This window comes from Lynx rufus, unplaced genomic scaffold, assembly GCF_022079265.1.
Source record: "Lynx rufus isolate CCGP_SWC_20201006 ecotype Redwood Valley unplaced genomic scaffold, mLynRuf1.p SCAF_22, whole genome shotgun sequence".
Classification (NCBI taxonomy): Eukaryota; Metazoa; Chordata; class Mammalia; order Carnivora; family Felidae; genus Lynx; species Lynx rufus.
The window spans coordinates 961125-984656 of NW_025814837.1; the positions used below are offsets into that span (position 1 = coordinate 961125).

The window sequence follows — 23532 nt, forward strand, 5'->3', positions numbered from 1 at the left end:
ATTGCCATGTTTTAAATAGCAGTATTTCCAATTTTTTTTTAATGTTTATTTTTGAAAGAGAGATAAAGAGCAAGCAAGGGAGGGAGGGCAGACAGAGAGAGGGAGACACAGAATCGGAAGCAGGCTCCAGGCTCTGAGCTGTCAGCGCAAAGCCTGATGCAGGGCTCAAACTCACAAACCATGAATCATGACCTAAGCCAGACACTTAACCGACTGAGCCACCCAAGCGCCCCTAAATACCAGTATTTAATTAACCTCCCTTCTGATCTTAGAACCTCTTCACTATTATCTCCTATTCTTAGAATCACATTCACAATCACTTCAGAGTTGAAAAAAACTATGTTCATCATATATATCTCTATTTTTAACTTCTACCAACTAAGTTATGGGAAATTTCTAATTTGTTGCTAAAGGGAAATCTATTCCTCTACTCAGGACACTTCTGACAACAAATGTGTCGTTTTCCACACCAAACAATTGCTTAATTCTCTGAGAACACCAACTAGATGTCCCAAAATCTAGTTCAATTCTGAAACTACCTGGAGTTACTGAAGATTCCACAGGTTAAAGCGTCAGTCTCACAAAACTGCTTCCTGTTTTAGAGCCAATTACAAATTTTGGATCCCCAGGTTGCCCACACTTGTGTGTGACTTGGCTACAAATCAGAAGTTACCAATGACACCTTCCTCAGGCTCAGTAATTTGCTATAATAGCTCACAAAACTCAGAAATACTTTACTTATTACTACTGGTTTATTACAAAAGATACAAAATGAATAACCAGATGAAAAGGTACATTGGACAGGTCTGGAAGAGTCCCAAGCAGAGGTGGTTCTGTCCCTATAGAGGTTTGGATGTGCCACTCTCCTGTCACATGAATGCATTCACCAACCCAGAAGCTCTACAGACCTTGTCGTTATAGGTTTTCATGAAGGTTCCATTACATAGGTTTGATTTATTCTGGCCACTGTTGATTAATGCAATGCCTAGTCCCTCTCCCAGAAGTCATGGGGTGGGGTTGAAAATTCCAACCCTCTAATCATATTCATCTGGTTGGTTCCTCTAGCAACCAGCTCCATCTTGCAAGAATCACCTCATTAGCATAAACTCAGGTATGGCTGAAAGGGGCTTATTATGAATAACAAAAAGACACCACCCCCATCCCTACCACTCAGGAAATCCCCAGGGCTTTAGAAACTGTGCCAGAAACAAAAACCAAGTATATATTTCTTATTAGATCACAGTATCACAGTTGTGCTTCTAATTTCAAAATTGAAAATATCTGCTCACCCTGCTCCTTCCATTTGCCCTATTTCATTATTTCAGGCACTCAAGCCTAACTCCTGGGAGTTGTCAGCAAGTCATCTTACACATTCTCCTCTCCTTCCCCTGCCCTCCAAGATCACTCTCAAAATCATACATGAGTCTCCTAATTAGGTCTCTTCTTTCATTCTCAGATCTGCTCCAACCCACCCTGATTCAACTTCCTTAAAACATCACTTCTTAAGACATACTCTGTTGCTTTAGTGGTTTCCTATCACCAGTGAAATCCAACTCCCAAGCTAGAATCCAAGGCTCAAACTGACTCCAACTTGTTTATTTCATAACCATTCACACAAATTTTTCTGTCTCTGAACTTAACATGCTGCCTTACTCATGCTTTTCTTCTCCATGAAAAATGATCATCACATAAAAAATATCATCGAAGCTTATTCAAACTTTAAGACCAATCTTTTGCTCTGTGAAATTTCCTTCATATCATAGCACACTGATCTTGCTATACTCTACATATCTATTATAGTAATTACCTAAATGTTTATTAGGAGGATAACCTTTAATCAATTTACATGCTTATGTTTCCCCATTTTGATTCTGTATAAATATCCTTTCCCTAAAAACAGTTTTAATTTATATGAAGACAGAGAAATGGTATCTCGAAGCCTAGAGTCTAAATATTACTAGGCCAAAGTGGTAACTTTGCTTGCTGAAGTGAATTCATTTCTGCTCCTCATCGACTTCTTGACAGCACAAATATGATTATTGTCCTGATGTTACGGTCCCAACAGCTACTTCAGGAAAAGCCTCATATGAACATTCAGTGCATCACTATTACCTCCACTGTGTGACAGTTCCTATGCTTTTTTTCCCCCAAAGATAACAGAAAGGCATTAAGAAAGTTATCTTCAATTAACATTTTTATAAGAAGCCATTTACCATTTATTGGTTTTGAAAAGTTACAATATTCACATTTTGGATTTCATAATATAAGCCACTTTCCATACTATGTAGAAATAGTTCTACATAGTATGGACCACAAATTTTTAAAATCTTCCTGAATTTCACTGGTTTTGCTAGATAAAGTGATTACTGTGAACTTCGTAGGTGCAACATCACATCCAGAGTAGAAGGTTTTCATCCAAAATACTTAAGACAGGTCATTTAGAAAAAAATAGGTGGAAAGACCAAATTTAATTAAAAAGTAAATAAGAAATGTAAGTTTGTAAGAACTAATTTCCATCAATTTTTGACCACTGTTTTCTCTCCACCAAATCTTTTCAGCTTCAGGGCCCAATGCCAAATAACCTAAATCAGTTTCAGAGAAACTGACACGGAAAGAACTTCTTTGTGTAAGTAAATTAAGGGACAGGAGTACAAGAGTATTTGTTTTCTACAAAACCCATTTTAAATTATTACAAAGACACAAATGTGGCTGTGTGAATAATTCTTCTGGTCACTTGAAAGCCAATATATATATCTGGTCTACTGAAAAGTGCTTCCCAAACATTAAGAAATATTGTTTGTTCTACTCTAGTGATCATAAGAATCCTATAATGTGTCCTGAGAACTGAAGTTTCATCACCCACATTTCAAAAACTTGAAATCAACTAGTTAAATGAAACTTGTCACATACTTTATATCACTTGAGCATTTTATTTCTTTTGCACATATCTGGAAGTAATTGAATTTCGGTGGGAAGTGACTACTTGTTTAAACAAACAATTTTTCTTGCAAGTGTTTCTATCTAAGGCAGTTCTGCTCTGTAAATCTTTTCTATGCTTCTTGAACCCATACATTCTAACAGGTTTAATTCAATATCTTGCTGTGTGTTTTAGCAAACACTCTTCTACATTCAAGATGCAATTTCTGTGACCAAGGTTTTTCTTCATTTAACAGAGTATCATGTACTAACTCAATCTTTTTATGAAACCCAGAATCACAACCTAAGTTTTTATTGATGAATATTTCCTTTTTTGCAGTCATGAAGAGAATAACACTCAAAGCTATAGGAAATTTAAAATTCTTCTTTCACTCTTGTTAAGGATGTAAAGGAGAGTTAATATAATTCATCTACAAAGAATCTCCCAAGGCATCAATAAAAGATAAAGAAGTAAAGCTGGAAAGTTTAAGATGAGCTGCAATTGAATTTTTACCTTTACTTTAGAAATGAAAAGAAATAAAATTGTTTCAGAAAAACAAGTTAAAGTAGCTAAAGACAGTCTCATGAGATTGTAAAACATATTCATTCATTCTCATATAATTATGTAATAGCTTTCTGACAGATATTAATTTTCCTGATGCTGCTATGTTTTGTGCCCAACACATTTCATAATTCCTGCTGAGGCATGTACGTGATGTTGCAAATATTTTCTCTAAAATCCACTAAGTTCTCTTCTAATTCACAGATGTGAGCACATCAAGATGGTATAAGAGCTTTGTGCTTCTTGCACAGGTTCCTTAATGTCTTTAAGACTCAGCTTCCTCATATATAGAACACTCATGATCACACCAACATTCTGGGGTTGTTGTGGGATTTAAAAGATCCCTGGCATACTGTGGCTGATTAACAGATACTGGTTATTATTCTTAGATCTTAAGAGTTAGCCCTTGAACCTATGTTCTAAGAATTTACAGACTATTTTAAGAACTAAAAGAGACTTAAAGTTCACATTTAATCAACTCATATTAAATATGAGAAACTAAAATTCAGACAGGTGGAAGTGATTTGCCAGTACTCAAAAAGCTTCTTAGTGGCAACTGTAAGACTCAGAACCAAGTCCCTAGACTGTAATCTAGTGCTGACTACTTTATCCTAATTCTCTCCAGAAACTTAGTAACTCCATGGTTTCATTAAGAAAAGCAAATGTCTAGTTCTGACCTTGCCTCTATTCCGCATGCCAAGATGGATCCCACTCTATGACTCAACTTATACATTTCAAATTACATTTCTCATACTCCCTCTCCAGCCACATCTCCTCCAAAGTTCTATATTCCTTTTAATAACATAAATAGTTTGGTAGTCATCCAAGTTCAAAGAGGTGAGAACCATGAAGATAGAGGTGAAACATTTACTCTGCATCTACTATGTGCCGGGTACTTGGCCAGGTTATTCACCAGTATTACCTCACCTATCAAGGATTGTCATCACCAGAAAAATGAGGAAACCAAGCTTCCAAGGCAATGCTCCTCACCTTACCTAGTAAGAATAAGTAGTGGTACCAAAAGTGAACCCAAGTCTCTCTGATTTAACCCACTCAAACTATGCACCTATACATAATCTATGCAGCAACAAACTGGTACATGTATCTTTGTGTATATACCCTTTGTAATATTTAAAAAATGAAGTATCATATATATTGCTCTATAGCATGTTTTTATTTTGACAATAACATTTTATTTCCATGGCAGTTTTACCTCTCCTGTTCATTAGTAACAAATTTTGCAAATAAATCTGATATACGAAAATATTCAAGATACTCACTTTTTCTTGATTAGTGAGATAATATCTAAACTTCCAAACAAGATCTTGTTCTTCATATGTAAGTTGCTTGGTTGGTGGATAACTCACAATAATCTACAACAAAGAAAAAAAGAACTATGTTGGTTAAATATATTCTTCCTATGTATTTCCATTTCATTTAAAATTTTTCATTTATTTAAATATTTCTATAATAGAATATTACAGATGTAGAGAAATGTACATGAAGCAGAGTAAGGCTTAAATTTGCTGTACTTCTCAGTCCAAAAAAGGATATTATTAGAGTGCAGGGACAGAAAAAAACGATGTAATAAGTCACACTCCATATAGAAATCTGTAACTACAGAGCTCATTTAATTCAACCAAAAATAAACCATATCAAAATAACAAAATCCTCCTTTCTTTCCAAAAGGAAAAAGGAAATAAATAATGAACACTTTCCCTGTCAAGTCAAAGCACACAACAATGCATATCTGCACACCAAGGCTTTCCCTCAGGCAATGTACCTTGGGGCCAGTTTCTATATGGTGGCCAGACCACTATATCAAGAAAGTATATACTATTTGTCTCTCTGTCTCCAGGATTAATATATTTTCTTAAAGCCCCAAAATTGATTTCAAAAAACATACAGAAAATGCAAAATTGTTGAAATTATGCAGATTTCATTACCCTGGAAAACACATGCACCTGAATCACTTTCAAATGAAGTGGTTATCACATCAATTGCAACTAAATTACACATGTCATTATTTTTATATTATTGGTCCATAAATTCTCTTACATTTAGTTGATCTCTTGTGGCAGCGTTAGGTTTGAGATCATGGTCAGAAGGTCCACTTCTTAAACTCCGGGCAAGCTTGTGATGTTTGCTCTCAACTAAATTCTCCTATAAATTATTTATAAAATTAATCAATAATGTAAACTTCATCAAAAGGAAGTTTCAATAGCCAATTAGAAATATAAAAGTAAGTAGTTGCTTACTTAAAACCATTTTAAAATAATTAACATTTTATTCTTGTTACAACTTTCATCCCCTGTGTATGTTTCTTTTAAATATCACCATATTGAGATAGGGAAACTAAATATGCCTTATGCTTCACTAGTGCCATAATATGCACATACCGTTCCAGCTTCTTAAAATATCTCATTATACCCCCTCATTCTTCATATATTCAAGGCTTTCATACCCACTCGGGTATCACCTTTACTCTAAAATCTTCCCTGACAACCCAGACTAAAGCATTCCCTCTTCCTATGAGCTACTAATGACCCTGGGACATCTGCCAGCAGTGACTGATGGAAGGGATGGTGACCATAATGCTTGAACATACATATGTATACTTGGTATGGACTATTTTAACTATAGCCAAAGCCATTAGTTTTGAACATACTGTCTTTGCTTAAGAGATTTTTTTATTTTATTTTTATTTTGCATGTGTGAATTATCTGTTCATATCTTTTTCCTAATTTCCAATTGGCTTTCTGGTCCTTTATTACTTCAGTTTTTAAGAATCCTCAATACATTAGATACTCATCCCTTTGTCTGTGATGTAGGTCAAAAAGAGTTTCTTCCAGTATGTCACTTGTCTTTTGACTTTGTTATAGTGTTTTGCCATATGATTGTTTTAACGTAGTCACATTTATCAATCATTTCTTTTACAGTCTCTAGATTTTGAGTCATAATATGATTACAAAGCTTTCCCTACACTGACAGTAAAGTACTAGTAAGGTTTCATTATAATACTTAAATCCCTGATCCATTTGGAATTTTTCTCTACGTATGATGTGAAGTATGGATCTGACTTAATCTTTTTCGAAACGTATGATGTGAGGTATGGGTCTGATTTTATCTTTCTATAAATGGCTAACCAGTTCCCCACGACTATGTTCCAGTAATGAAATGCCACTAATTATCATATACTAATTTGCATATGTACTTGGATCTATTTCTGGGTTTTTTCTGCTGTTCTATCAGTCTATCTGTGTCTACCTGTGTATGTACACGTGCTAGTACATGTGCTTATAATTACAGAAGTTTTATAGTGCTTTATTCTCTGATTCAGTAGGATAATAGCTGGGGTTTTTTTGTTATTGTTGTTGTTAAAATATAGTCCTCTATTTGGTAAATAATCATGACTACAAACTGAACTAAATTTTTGAGCACGGGGATAAGGAGAGTAGTTTTGGTTTTTTGTTTTAGTTTTGGATTTCTATCTTTTTAGTGTTTGCCCACTTGCATTTAAAACTTTTTTTAATTGTTTTAACATTTTTTTTAATATTTATTTATTTTTGAGAGAGAGAGAAAGACAGAGCTCAAGCCAGAGAGAGGCAGAGAGAGAGGGAGACAGAATGTGAAGCAACCTCCAGGCTCTCATCTGTCAGCACAGTGCCTGATGTGGGGCTGGAACTCACCAGTTAGATCATGAGCTGAGCCAAAGTCAGACGCTTAAACGACTGAGTCATCCAGGTGCCCCTGTTTTGTTTTGTTTTAATTACAGTATCCATAATGTTAAAGCTATAATTCTTTTTTTTTTTTTTAAGCTTTATTTATTTTTGAGAGAGAGTGCAAGCGGGAGAGGGGCAGAGAGAGAAGCTAGACAGGAGATCCAAAGCAGGCTCCATGCTGACAGCAGCAAGCCAGATGTGGAGCTAGAACCCAGGAACCACAAGATTGTGATGCTGGGCCAATTTTGGACACTCAACTTAGCCACCCAGGCACCCTAAAGCTATTAACTCTTGATGAGTATCTTCTTTAGAAAAGAATACACTAAAAATACAAACATCTCATTTACCAGACTTTTTGGTAGGAGTAACAGTGCTAACTAAGGTCCTGGTATAAAAAACTTTTTTTTTTTCTTACATTTTTTTTAAATGTTTATTTACTATTGAGAGACAGGGGGAGACAGCATGAGCAGGGCAGGGGCAGAGAGGAGGAGACACAGAATCTGAAGCAGGCTCCAGGCTCTGAGCTGTCAGCACAGAGCCCGACACAGGGCGCCCAAATGGACTGAGCCACCCAGGTGACCCCAAAAATCTTTTTTACTGTTGGCCACTTTGAAGGTAAGCATAAAATATGTCCATTCATGTGTTTCAAATATCCAGAATAAAAAATATATCATCTTATAATGAAAATTCAGTTTCAATTTTAGACATATTAACTCAAACTTATTATACTATGCATAGGGACTGTGAAGGAATTCAGGATGTTTGTTTCTAAAAGATTTGCAAGTGACCTTTTTTTTCCTAATTTTTATGCTTTTTTTCTGCCATCTCTTCCTTTGATGTTGGGCCATCAGTTATTACTTCCTGCTTTAATGATGTGTATTTACCTCTATCATCATGTTTTTATCTTCTAATATGCCACTTTTAATCCACTTTGGTCTGATTAGGAAGGTAACTAATCCAATTAGAAAGGTAAAAAAAAATAAGAATAAGATGGTTCAGAGTGATGTAAAGGAGTTTTAAGTGTGAATATCATGGTATCCATTATGCTACTAAAAGTATTTTTTGCCTGAAACTTTCTAAATTTAAAGTCATCTAATTAATCCTCTGGTACAAAGTAAGAATTCTTCCTGTTTCCTATCCCTGAAAGTGCTATCATCTCAAACTTCCATATGTAGGTATCTCTCAAAATCATCCAAGTCACCATGATCCAAATAAAAAAGTTCTTGTAGCTACAACAATCTTCCATATTTTCCAACAAAATCAGTCTCCCTATAATTATCCATTGAGCCTACAGTTTCATCCCAGTATAAACAAACTCCCCTTCCACATGACGACAACCTTTCAAATACCTGTTCCCTAAGTTCTCAAGACTACATTCCCTAACTTTTCCAATAATCAAATAAAATGGTTCCCCAATACTATACTCTCCTGACCTTATTTTTAGGTGTTGATACTGTAAAAGTTCACCGAACTTGACTCCAGATAGCTAAAATGGACTTATGAATTACTTTTAGGTGTCTGAATTAGTTACATACTTTTTTAAAAGAAAGTGTATGTGTGGATCCAAGTCATAATCACTGTGGAGAAACACACTTTCATAAGAAATTTGACAATAACTCACCATAGACATCTGAGGATCAGGAACCTTCACTATCTCAAAGCTTGTTAAAATTGGAGATGACTCATCACCATCCTGGGTTACAGTGTAGTAAGTTAAAAAACAGATAAAATTTAACCAAATAGTAAAAAATAATACATGATAATGCACATCCTATGTATTTTAATTCTATTTAATGAACATCATTCCTCTCTTTTAAAAAAAAGTATCTTCTTTCAACTGTATTTTAAAATACATATCCATTTTTTACCTGTTGTTGCTGAGGAAATACTTTGGGAAAAATAAAATCTAACAAAAAGTTGTTACAGTTTTTAGATATATTAGATATAGAAATTAGTAGATTGTTTTTGTAAGTTTTTTTAACTGTTTATAATGATAATGGGTCAAAATTAGTATGTCCTCATTTTCCAACTTAAAACAAGAAACCACAAAGTATAATTAAAATATAATAAGTATAAATATGAATAAAATGCACAAGGGATGTGTTGCATTATTTGCAAAAACTACTGAGTAGATGTTGGTAACTTTTCAAATTATCACAATAAAGTTCCATTCAAAGAAGTCAGATTTTAGGTGTGGAGTTAATGTTGCTGAACTTTATACACAGAGACTCAGCAGCATTGCTTCTTAGAGGGACACCTCCTCAATGCAATGCAAACCTGAATAAAAGGAATCAATCCATCAATTATTAAGAAATAAAGCTGCCTTATTTTGTTGGTATTATCATTTTTGAAGAGTATTGGCTTTTATTTTTATCCAAATCAGGCAAGAGAGGTAATTCAGCATAATAAATGTAACTGTGTACATAGTGGGAAAAGCTAAACTAATTAAGGGCAAAATTCATTTCCTCCTAACTGTACATCTTGGATCAAGTTTTTCTGTCAATTTCCAAATGCTAGTATTTCCTTTGTTAGATAATGTGCACAAAACCAGGAGAGACTGAAATAGGGGAAGTACTGTGACTTGACTTTAGTTCAATAATTGAGTCTTACAGAAAACCACAAATTCCCACAGCCGTTGTTTAACAGGCTGGTTCTCAGTCACAATACCAGAAGACACATTTATCAGCCCAACTGTGACAAGTAATCTTCACTAAGGCTATCTGTCACAAAAGACAGGTGACAAGAAAGTCTATTTCCATTAGATTCAATACACTGGCCCAGCAATCTTTACACTAAGTGGAAATATGACAGGGTAGGTAGACAGGCATTAATTTATGAGCAATTTTCAAGAAGCAGTAGAAAGGGGTCAAGAACCTTTTCAAAAATACTTGAAATTCTTCTAATTTTTGTTCTGTTATTATTTCATCTATTATCAAAGCTGTCTCTCAAAAGATTCTTCACATCTCTTATGTTTGAAAGTACCATTTCCATTATCATGTTTTTGCAATATAAACTCCACATGGGCAGGAAATAATGCTTTAAATTATATGATATATAGTATAAAATGTAAAATGTGAGTTTATTAAAGTGTATTAGTGACAAAATAATTTCACTCATCTGTATTTCCCACTGTTTTTAATGCAGTTTTTCTAATGAATTAATAAACAATGTTAAATAGTCTACCTTCCTAATGTCTTTTTACCAAAGACTATCATTTATAAAATAAAAAGCTGAAACAAGTTAACTTTTCCTAACCTTATATTAAAGAGAAGGGGTACAAGCCTAAGAGAAAAAGATATATGTTAACTTGAAAAGTATCAAAAAAATGATCATAAATGAACTATATAAACCTTAAAACTCCATTACAAAAAGATCTTTCAAATAATTTATAGTTATAAAAAGATGTATATTTTCAAAAATCACTGAGACAGCTTTAATAAATAACACTAGAGCGTAAATATAATTTAGAAGTGCTGCCTCTAATAAACAAATATACTGCATATAACTATATACTAGAAGAAATATTATTCTATTATGCCATGTATCAAAAAGTCTGTCCTCACCCACGATGATTTAAGCACCTAAGTATTTCCACAATAATACCTGGTTTACATAGTTCTGAACTATGCATGCAATTATTTCTATAGTGCTTAAATTAAGACCCTTCAACAAGCATTAAAGGCACAGATATTTTTCATCTAGCTACATATCAAACATACACGTACTTTCTTCTGCATAATGAGCAGACCAGAACAAATCCATAAGTGCGTACTTGTTATCACTCAGTCAGATAACATGGTTTTCTTAATTCTGCATTAATTATATATAAAAAATACATATTTAGAATGGCTTTCATAAGCATACTTATGTAAGGATCACATATACAATTCCAACACATTATATATGCTTACTCAAATAAGAAGTATACGCTTAATTTTCAACACCTTATCACTTAAAAAAAATTATTCTTTTTATTTTTCAAATGAATATCAATTGTTAACAAAGCTATTGCTTTAATGTCCTACTTGTCAATTTACAAAACAATTAATCAAAAAGTTTTTAATCTGTTGCATATTTATTGAATTCTGGAACCCAGAACTCCATTACATGAATGATCAGTTTTTGTAATCTTGTTGTAGCTATATGATCTGATTTGTGTATACACAAACAGCTGCGGCTGACAGCTGTCTGCTGCTATCCTGCAACCAAATAATTCATCTCAGCAGGTACAACAGTAATTTTTTTTAATGTTTCCCCTCCCCTCTACTTCAGAGACTATAAACAGTTCCAAGACAAATACCTTTTCATAATAAACAATACCATATTCCTTATCATCACACTTGACACATCGAAACTCAACCATCAAGTACATGAAATTAGAACTTCGTTTTTCACTCTAAAAAAAAAAAAAAAGATTTTTATGAAAAATAATATCTTCAACATTCCTTTAAAGGATCAGTAATACATCATTATTTCCAATTCAGTAATACATGACCTATCAAGTACAACTTAAAATGTAGTAAATTTTTATTGCATTATTATAAACACACTGTTTTATACAGTATTGCTATTTTATTTTATATAGCACCATTGTTTTATAAAGTAGTGTCTACTATTCTCCTATAATTCCCTCCTCAAAGTCAATGACATTTCTGGTTTATTCTAGTTGGATTATATTATATAAAATCTTGGAAGGTATTTTATATACATTTTCACGAAAACTATTTTATTTCAGAAATAAAGATGTTTTGTACTTCTAATTTAAGCAAATAACTGTTTATCCTTAAACCATATGTCTAAGTATGTAAATTAAGTAAAGTATATAATTAAAAACAGAAGCTATTTGAGCTTCCCAGATACAACCTTTACAAGTTATTCACAATTCACAAATGGTCTTAAGATAACTGGCAATCATTTATACATTTTTATCAATATACTTTAAATATACTAGGAAATAGTTACTTTTCTCCAACATAAAAAAATATTGCATGTATAAATGTGTCCTCTTAAGGAAAAAGCAAACACTAGGACAATAATAAAGTGAAAATAAAGTCTAAAAGGGTGATAAGTCTTAACCCAGTTTTAAAAATGGTATTAAATCTGTATGTATAAAATCATAAAGGTCTAAAGAAGTCACTTAAATAGTTCAGTTTTATGAAGCATATAATAGTCTAATTATGGTAATGGCAATGCTCTCCTATCTTTTAAAGAAGGGAAGGTGAGTAAGGCTGGACAAAGTAAGCTGTGACACAGCTTCTTCTACACTCAAGGGTATCTAAGTTGAAGAACAGAAAAATGAAAACACTTTGATTTAACTATTTTAGGAATGTAACTATTATAAAAATTCAAAAAATAAATTTTTCTTTCAGTTTCAATATGAAAATGTATTATGAATAAATTTAGAAAAGATGCCCAGTTTATTCATACTGAATGTAAGTATTGTTAAACAAAACACTCATTTTTTTTAAATAAACAATAGAATTTAACTTTTATAAGTGTTCATTGTAAATTAAAAATTTCTCTCTTTCAACCTGCTAAAAAAACATTCACAGAATATAAAATAAGTCAGTTATGCCCTGTGGTAATCACAGTAAATTAGGCATATCACAAAAATTGAAATTCCTCTCTCCTAATGTGATTAAAATGATTGTTCTCTCTATTACCCAGACACAGAATGTTAGGCCAAACATGTAGTATGTCAGTGCAAATATATAAAAAAGAAAAGAAAATTTTGTTCTAACTTTCGGAGTTTCACGGAAGCCATCTTTTAATTAAACATATTTTGGGCCAGTAAACAAGATTAAAAAACAAACAAATTACTTTGAACCATGTAACTTTACAAAGGGTGCAGAGTGCTGTACGTAGTACATAATACACACTGTATCTTAACTGGGGAGAATTACTAACAATGACTTAAGATTACTGAAATAAACAGGTAGCACTGGGTTGAAAGAATCCAATACTGAATTGAACATAAATATATGCTGCCAAATGGAGAAAGAGAACACCCAAAAGAGGCATCAAGTTTAACACAGGCTTCACTTGTATAATACTCAGTACACTAAGGATAACTTATACCTACTTCATGGTTTGAGAGAACATTAAAATTAAAGAAAAACAGGTATCTCAAATTTCCCAATTATTACCATAGAACTCACAACTACAGGTTATCCTCAATGCTCTCACATTTGTAAGTTATCTGTCAATAAACAATGCTTCTCAAAAAGTTTGACTTAGAGGGCTGCCTGGTGGCTCAGTCACTTAAGCTGAGGTCACCATCTCATGGTTCCTGGGACCAAGCCCCAAGTCGAACTCCATGCTGGCAGCACGGAGCATGCTTAGGATTCTATCTTCCTCTCTCTCTGCCCCTCCCCCATTCATGCACACATGCACATGCTCTCTCATAATAAGATAAAGTTAAAAAAAAACAAAGTTTGAGTTAGAAATATGGAAAAAATATTTTGTAAGAAAACAAAATGCAAAAAACGAGGGATACAACCCACCTCATTTATCATTTCTATTTCTCTAAATGTCAATCTGTCCAGCCAGTCTACTTTCACCATGTGTCCTTGTCGATGAGCTTTGGTGAGCTGCAGAACAAATACAATGAAGAAAATTTTAACATAGATTTCACAGAAAGGAGAATAAAAATGGTAATGATCATCAACATAATAGTGGGAAAAAGTGCAATAAGACATTAAAAAGGAAATAAATGGCATAAGAATTTCAAAGAAAGAAATGAAACTGCCTTTATCTGCACATGACATGATTATCTATGTAGAAAATAAAGATCAAAAAAACTCCAGGAACTAATAAGCAATTATATAGTAAAGTTGCATGATTCAAGGTTAATATATGAAAGTCAATCCCTTTCCTACATACCAATAATAAGTCAAATTTGAAATTAAAAACACAGTATCATTTACATCAGCACCCCAAAAACGAGACTGGTATAAATCGAACAAAACATGATCTACATGAAGAAACTTACAAAAATCTGTGGAACAAAATCCAAGAACTAAATAAATGGAGAGATATTCTGCTCATGGATAGGAAGGTTCAATACTGTAAAGATGTCAGTATCTCCCAACTTGATCTATAGAATCAATATAATCCCAGTCAAAATTACAGCAAGACATTTTGTAGATGTCAACTGATTCTAAAGTTTATATGGAGTGGCAAAAGACCAAGAATAGCCAACATAATACTGAAGAAGAACAAAATTGAAGGACTGACACTACCCAACTTGAAGATTAATATAAAGCTACAGTAATCAAGACAGTTTGGTTTTGGCAAAAGAATAGATGAATAAATCATGTAAGCAAAACCCAGAACTAGACTCCATAAAGACAGACATATGATCTTTGGCAAAGGAACAGGGACAACATAATGGAGCAAAGACAGTCTTCTCAACAAATGGTGATGGAACAAGTGGACATCTACATGCAAAAAAATGCATCTAGACACAGAACTTACACACAAAAATTAAATTAGAATAGATTATACACCTAAATGCGAAATGCAAAATTATAAAATTCCTAGGAGATAATATAGGAGAAAACTAGATGAACTTGGGTATGGAGGTGATTTTTTTTAAATGCAATACAAAGGCACAATCCATGAAAGAGATCACTGACAAGCTGGACTTCATTAAAATTAGAAAAACTTCTGCTCTGTGAAAGACACTGTTAAGAAAATGAGAAACTAAGCCACAGATTAGGAGAAAATATTTGCAAAAGACCTGATAAAGGACTGTTATGAAAAATATACAAAGAACTCCTAAAATTCAGTAAGAAAATAAGCAACTTAATTAAGAAAAATGTGCCAAAGAACCTTAACAGACAACTCATCAAAGAAAACACATAGATGGCAAATGATCAATATGTCATCAAGGAAATGCAAGTTAAAACAAGATACCACTTGGGGCACCTAGGTGGCTCAGTCCGTTGAGTGTCTGACTCTTGATTTCAGCTCACGTCATGATCTCAAAGTCATGAAAATGAGCCACCGAACCAGGCTCTGTGCTGGGCGTAGAGCCTGCTTGAGATTGTTGGTGCTCGTTCTCTTTAAAAAAAAAAAAAGAAAGAAAGAAAAACAAACAAAAAAAAAAAAAAAAAAAACAAGATACCACTAAACACCTATTAGAATGGCCAAAATCTGTAAAACCCTACAACACCACATGCAGATAAAGAACAGGAAGAAATAGAACAGGAAGAAAATGCAGAAATGGAACAGGAAGTCTCATTCACTGCTGGAAATTGGTTGCTACACGGGGAATGTAAAATAGTACAGCCACTTTAGAAGACAGTGTGGCAGTTTCTTACAAATTAAACATGATCTGGAGCACTTGGATGGCTCAGTTAAGGGTTTGGCTCTTGATTTTGGTGCAGGTGATGATCTCATGGTTTATGAGTTCAAGCCCTGCATTGGGCGCTGCACTGATAGCATGAAGCTTGTTTGGGATTCTCTCTTTCCCTCTCTCTCTGCCTCACCCCTGCTCCCTCTCTCTCTCTCTCCAAATAAATAAACTTAAAAAAATAAAAAAAAATATACATACTCTTACCATAAAATCCAGGAAATGTACTCCTTGGTATTCACCCAAAGGAGTTGAAAATATGTCCACACAAAAGTCTGCATATGGATGTTTATAGCAGCTTAATTCATAATTGCTAATATTCAGAAGAACTAAAACGTCCTTCATAGATAAATAAATAAACGTGGTACATTCAGACAATGTAAAATTACTCAGTACTAACAAGAAAAGAGCTATCAAGCCATAAAAAGATGTGGAGGAACCTGAAGTGCACACTACTAAATGAGAAAGCCAACCTGAAAAAAACTACACAGCATGCATACTATATGATTCCAACTATATGACATCTGAACAAGGTAAAACTATGGAGACAATAGAAAGATAACTGGTTGCTTCAGGTTTGCAAAGAAAGAGGAATCAATAGGTGGAACAGAGAACTTCTAGGGCAGTGAGGCTACTCTGTACAATACTATAATGATGGATAAAGGTCATTATATGTTTGTCCAAGTCCACTGAATATACAACACCAGAAGTGAACCCTGTGGAAAACTATGAACTTTGGGTGATTATGATGTGTCAATACAGATTCATCAATTAAAACAAATGTACCACTCTGGTAGAGGATGCTGATAATGGGGGAGGCTACACAGATATGGGGGCAGAGGGTATATGGGAACTCTGTATCTTCCTATTAATATCACGATGAACCTAATATTTCTCTACAAAAATAAAATATTTAAAAAGTCTTTTAAAAAATGGATAGTAATGTCACCTTCACATTTGACACGTTCCTATACATAACAGAAACCGTATACAACTATCAGGATAACAGATGGACTTGGCTAGAGACTAATCATCTACGATTTTTAGAGAAAAACAATTTTCAAACATTTTATTTAAAGGTCCATAATTTGCCAATCTAAACATGTTAAAAAATAATGAAGCCTTTCCTAAAAGTATCTCCATGTTCTACATTTCTTATATTTTCATTACAAAGAGACAGGTTTATAATAAGAATAGTTTCTTGGGGCGCCTGGGTGACTCAGTTGGTTAGACAACACACTTCGGCTCAGGTCATGATCTCACAGTTTGTGGGTTCGAGCCCCACATCAGGCTCTGTGCTGACAGCTCAGAGACTGGAGCCTGCTTCAGATTCTGCATCTCCCCCTCTCTCTACCCCTCCCCTGCTCATGCTCTGTGTCTGTCTCTCAATAATAAATAAATGTTAAAAAAAAACTTTTTTTTAAGAATAGTTTCTCGGGGCGCCTGGGTGGCGCAGTCGGTTAAGCGTCTGACTTCAGCCAGGTCACGATCTCGCGGTCCGTGAGTTCGAGCCCCGCGTCGGGCTCTGGGCTGATGGCTCAGAGCCTGGAGCCTGTTTCCGATTCTGTGTCTCCCTCTCTCTCTGCCCCTCCCCCGTTCATGCTCTGTCTCTCTCTGTCCCAAAAATAAATAAAAACGTTGAAAAAAAATTAAAAAAAAAAAAAAAAGAATAGTTTCTCAAATGAGAAATAAACTACCTTGTCTATTCCCTTCCTCTCAATCTAAAAAAACTATAAAAAGTCATTTACACACAGTAAGGTATTTCTCTGAGGCCTATAATTTAATACTCCAAGATTTCAGGGCATAGGTATGCATGTGTGTTTTAATTTTGAAAGGAAGTGATAAAAGAATTAATAATAAAAAACAATTAGCAGTAAGAAAATAATTTCCAGGGAAACCTGGGTGGCTCAGTCGGTTAAGCGTCCAACTATATTCGGGTCATGATCTCACTGTTCATGGGTTCAAGCCCCACGTCAGGCTCTGTGCTCACAGCTCAGAGCCTGGAGCCTGCTGCAGATTCCATGTCTCCCTCTCTCTCTGCTCCTCCCAGGCTTTTGCTCTGCTGTCTCTAACTCCAAAATAAACAAACATTTGGGGCACCTGGGTGGCTCTGTCAGTTAAGCATCCGACTTCGGCTCAGGTCACGATATTGCCGTTTATGAGTTCAAGCCCCGCAGTGAGCTCTGTGCTGATAGCTCAGAGCCTGGAACCTGCTTGGGATTCTCCCTCTTTCTCTCTGCCCCTTCCCCACTCAAGCTCTCTCTTTCTGTCAAAAATGAACATTTAAAAAATTAAAATTAACATTTTTTAAAACATTTTTTTAAAAGAAAAAATAATTTCTACAGTTGCAGTTGGTAGAGTCCTCTGAAGGTCTTATATACATACCAATCTACCCTTGGTTTCAGAAATTAAATAATACACTGACACTTCAAATACACAGAGTATTCAAGACAATTTCCAAGGTCCTCAAAATGGAACAAGATTTTGTCTTATAAAGTGTAATTTAAACACAGCATTATTCATGTATCAAAACCCCTCTTTCATTCTGAACAAATTCACAGCATAAAGCAAAACTGGGTGGCAAAGCCTTACATGGTACTCTACCAGTCATTTTCTTTCCCATTATGTATGTTATGGTGGTATGCCTACAAGGAAGCCAAACACTTCCATCAATTATTATGTCTCAAGGAACCAAAAATTTTCACCATCAATATTCTTTATCTTCTTCAATTAAGGGATTCTTATCATGAATACATGGTCATACTGTTTCAGGAGTGAAAAAAAAGTAACTTCATACAAAAAGTTTGAGGATTATCGTAATATAAAAATATCAGATTAGCTTTCAAATTCCTTTTCACCTGAGGTTATCTCTAAATTAAAATGGATAAGGCAACATAAGTGCTTAGCACAGTTCCTCATACAAAGCAGGGACTAAGCATTTCATTGGCTCTAGTTGAAGATTAAACAAATATGATATCATCATGGAAAGAGACTAAGAATTAGTTACAAGAGAACCAAAAGAACACTGGGCAATATGACCTAAAGAGTACTAGACTAGGAGCCAGAGAACCTGGGTTATAATCCTAGCACTCCATTTTCCAACTGTCTTTTTTTTTCTTTTTTTTTTTTTTTTTGAGAGAAAGAGAGTGCATGAGCAGGGGAGGAGAGGTGTAGGGAGAGAGAGAAACAGGAAGAGTGAGCAAGAATCTTAGGCAGGTTCCATGCTCAGCACAGAGCCTGACATGGAGCTTGATTCCAAAACCCTGGGTGGAAATCAAGAGTTGGACCCTCAATCGACTAAGCCAACCAATGAGCCACTGAGGCGCCCCTCTAACTCATCATTTTTTCCATGAAGTATACTTGATAAACAATGTTACATTAGTTTCAAGTGTACAACATAGTGATTCAACAGTTCTATACATTATGCCATGCTCACCACAAGCATAGCTACCAATCTGTAATGTTTGAACCCATATCTACAAGATGAAAGTATTAACTTCTATTCCTACTCCCAAAATTCAGAGATAATGGATGCAAAATACGACAGTTAATATTATTTCCTGTAGTCTATAAAGAATTATATTCGCACACACTTTGCAGCATGTTCCAAACTGGTTTTTTAAATTAATGAAAATATAAAGGGTCATATTACATGCTTTGCTTTTATGAACAAAGTAACGGTAAAAACCAGTAATTAGAGTTTATATTCCTAGACATATATAGCAAGAAGGAAGAGGAAAATAACATTTATTCACACACCAAATTTTTGGCACTTTTTATAACCTAACCACACTATAAAATACATAGTTCTGACCCCAATTTGCAGATGATTATCAACTACTACAGTAGAGCGGCAGAATGAGGAGTTAAAGCCCAGGTCTATATGATCCTGAAGTCCATGTTCCTTCCACCAGGTTTTGTTACCCACTCTAATATGCACTCTTAGTAAGACATTTAAGTTCAACTAATTTTTGTAACTTATTAAATACTAATTTCATACTTATGTTATTGTGGTTGATTCTCCACTAGTTTCCTTTGAGGAAAGAATTAGCAATAGCAGGCTAAGTTTAGATGTGGGAGAATGTGGTGGGGCTCCTTCTTTCCCTTACTAAATCATCAGACAAATCATAAATTTTCTGGGGTCATTTTCATTAGCTCCAGAATTCATGTCTACTAATACATATTACTTCCTATATGGCATATTCCAAATGTCCCCATTTGAATAGTAAAGGTGACCATTCTCAAACTTATAACAAAGAATGTCAATGGTTAAGATGGTAGTACCATAAACTTGGTAAAGCACGAGGACAAGTTTAATTATCCTAAATTCACATTTTTGCATCTTTATTTGCAACACAGAAAATTTAGACATAAAGAAATGTAAATGTCCATCTTAAACTATTAAGTAAATTATGATACATGTACACTATGGAATACTATGTACCCTGACATGGAAAAATCACTGTTTCCATTGAATGCAAAAGTGACTGCCACAAGAGAGATACCACTTATACTATGACTGCTTACCAGTTTGTCTCCTGCATCAGACTCTGAAATTGCAAGAAATTCTATATTCTATAAAACTAATTCTGTTTGAATTAGTTTTATAATTTCTGCAGAATTAGAAAGTTGCCATTTAAAATGTCTACTAGCCATCTGCACTATTTACCTATTACTACGTAACAAAGCACTCAGTTTAAGGCACTGAGTGCCTTAAAACAATATTCAGTTTTTTATTTCTGATACTTCAAGAAGTCAAGAAGCCATCTTCTTGTGAGACACCTAGATTTTTTTTTTTCTATTGGCCTACCAGTGTCTCAACAGTCTACTGTCATATTGGTGGCTGGAGCTAGAATGTTCATGATAGCTTGCTTCACTCACATGTTTAATACATTTGTGGGAAAAAGTGCATTCAACTGGGAAACCAGGATGGGTGGGCCTCTCTCTTTCTGCATCTACTCTCAGTGCTTTTCCCTCTCCAGGTAGTCTTTCAATATAGTCAGTACAATAGGATACCCAGACTTCTCACATATAGCTCCCTGTCCCAAAAGTGAAAAACAGAAGCTTATCAAACTGTCTTAAGGTTTAGGCCTGGAAGAGACATAGCATCACTTCAGCAGGACTGTATCAGTTAAAATGAGTCACAGCACTAATGCAGATCCCGATGTGGAACAGAAGGGTAGAAGTATCAGGAGGCATCACTGAGGGTGTTTTTTAGAGACTAGTTAGCACAGCACTTATTGGAAAGCCCACGCGTACAATATAGTTGATTGCTCAATTGCAAAAGAGCAGTGGGAGAGACTCTGCAGAAGGCAGTCAACTCTTACCTAGATTTCAAGCAATAGGCAAAGTCTAGAATTAGTTATTACAATTCCTAAGTCCTGTTTTCCTCTCCAAAATGATCTCCTACAACTTACACACTATACTCCAGTCACCCCTTTTGTTCTTCAAACTTTTTTTTTTTTTCAACGTTTATTTATTTTTGGGACAGAGAGAGACAGAGCATGAACGGGGGAGGGGCAGAGAGAGAGGGAGACACAGAATCCGAAACAGGCTCCAGGCTCTGAGCCATCAGCCCAGAGCCTGACGCGGGGCTCGAACTCCCGGACCACGAGATCGTGACCTGGCTGAAGTCGGACGCTTAACCGACTGCGCCACCCAGGCGCCCCTCTTCAAACTTTTATAAAGGCATTTTACTTTGAAGACTCAACATGGATGAAATGATTAAATATTAGAGGAAAAAAATTTTACTACAAGTTTTATAAAATTTTATAAAATTGTAAAGCACTATGCACAATATAAGCAACTATCATAATTAGACCATAATCTACGTCATTTCCTTTCTTATAGGTGCTGATAAAAATGGAGACAAACTTGGATGATTTTCAGCAGTCCAAAGCTGCTGGTTGTCTCCAGTCTGGGAACTTTCACAGTAACTAAAAAACAAAAATGAACTTTAACAGGAGCATCTGGGTGGCACAGTCCATTAAGCATCCAGCTCTTGACTTTGTCTCAGGTCATGATCTCACGGTTCCTAAGTCTGAGCTCCACATTGAGCTCCACATCGACCCCGCAATGTGCCCTGCATCAGGCTATGCACTGACAGCGCAAAGCCTACTTGGAATTCTCTCTCTCTCTCTCTCTCTCTCTCTCTCTCTCTCTCACACACACACAAAATAAATAAACTTTTAAAAAAATGAACTTAAACTTATATTTCATTTTGGGTCTGAAATGTCAGTAACCTAGATCTTTCAAAGGAGCAAATTTGCATTCTGTTAAATAGCAGGATAAAACCAGTACAGTCTGTTTCAAATTGCTTGTAAAGAAATAATCCTCACTAGGGTGCCCATCCTAGGAAGGAGATAGGTCAACAAATCAATGAAAGTGTCATTTTCACTTTTTAAGGAACACAGGTTTCTACAGAGAAACTTAGAAAACACAGAGAATTCAGAGAGAAACCCACTGTCATAGAAGTAATAGCAAAATTACTAGCTCTAACTTCTCCAAAATTACAGCAATGGATTTTAAAGTCTATTTAAATTAAAAAAAAAAAAAAATCTGTAAGAAGCAAGTAACAACATGCCCAAGAAACTGCCTGGAGGACTAACCAACCATGTATTATCAGATGTAATGAGAAGGCAAAAACAAGGTCTCAGATTAGTAGGTGTTCAATACAAGTACTAAGAACAGAACTAAAAGTAGGCCAATTTGCTGCCCAAATCTGACAGTCATCCCTGGGAATACCGACTTTGTGATCACAACTCACCGTTCATCTCTCCTTATCTGTTTTACTAGATATATTTCTATCTGCTCTATTAGACTATAAGCTTCCTGAGTGCTAAAACTATGAGGGTTGATAGAACCTAGCCCTTACTCAATGAATATATCTGTTGAAAAGTCTTCTAATGTAAAAGGGTGATAGATGGAAAACAAATGTTTATATACTTCAGAATTCTGCTTCAGACTTGTGGGGAGTGGATGGGAAACACGGTATTAGGGAAAGGGGTAACACTCAAAAGGAAACTGAAGAGAAGAATGATTCATGCCATTGGGCCACTTTTCCGTAGTATTTATTGAAAGGGCGGGCCTACGCCTGCCGACTCCATCTTGTTCTGTGTCCTTCCCCTTGACCACGCCTCCTCTCCTTGAGTAACCTCCCACTCACCCGTTCAAACTTCCAGATCAAAACACGGCCGGTGACCTGCGTTACAGGACTCCAACCCTTCCCCAGCCAATCTGCTGAGGCCATAGCCATTACTTCACCAACTGCCCCCAGACCCCAATAAAACCTTTGTGCTTTTGAAACTCACGCTCTCTCTCCCCGGTATCTCACCGCTGCGTCCGTGCAGGTAGGGGATTGAGCTCGAGCTAGCTCGAATAAAGGCTCTTTTGCTTTTGCATCGGACTCGGCTCCCTGGTGGTTTTTGGGGATCATGAATTCTGGGCATAACATTTATATACTCTCAACATAAATATATAGTACTTGATTGCTATTGCAAGTTACAAACTTCCATTAGGTCCTCTGCTCTGGAGGGAAGCACAGAATATTGAACAACAGAAGCAAGTTCCTGCCCTCATAGAACTTAAGGGTAGGAAGGGGTGAGTCAATCATATGGTAAATGTCTATATGTGTATCAACAAATTGACACACTGATGTAAAAGTACTGAACAGGGTGCTGTGACACAAAATAATAGGTAGTCTTAAGGCTTCTCAAGCACCTAACATTTAAGCAGGCACTTGAAACATAAAGGAATCAGCCAAACAAAAAGAATGAAACCTCCAGGGCAGAGGAAATGGCTGTTAGCATCAAAATAAGCTTGATATGCTCAGGCATTAAAGAAACAGGAGGAAGGTAGTCCTCAGTGAACATTTAATTAAATAAATCAAGTTGTCTTTAAGGTGGAGGGTAGAAAGATCTATATATACATAAGACGCTTACTGGGAATCTGCTTTCTTGAGGTTCATCAATATCTAG

General features: G+C 35.2%; 1 protein-coding gene across 1 annotated transcript in view; it reads right to left on the reverse strand.

The window, feature by feature from the left end:
* PIK3C3 (phosphatidylinositol 3-kinase catalytic subunit type 3) overlaps positions 1-23532 on the reverse strand; it is a 147775-nt gene that overhangs the window by 90533 nt on the left and 33710 nt on the right. The window contains exons 5-9 of the mRNA XM_047086907.1: positions 13704-13790; positions 11501-11596; positions 8822-8893; positions 5537-5641; positions 4759-4851 (exon numbers count right to left, since the gene is read on the reverse strand). Coding sequence (XP_046942863.1) covers positions 4759-4851; positions 5537-5641; positions 8822-8893; positions 11501-11596; positions 13704-13790 — 453 coding nt within the window. The remainder of the gene's footprint in view (positions 1-4758; positions 4852-5536; positions 5642-8821; positions 8894-11500; positions 11597-13703; positions 13791-23532) is intronic.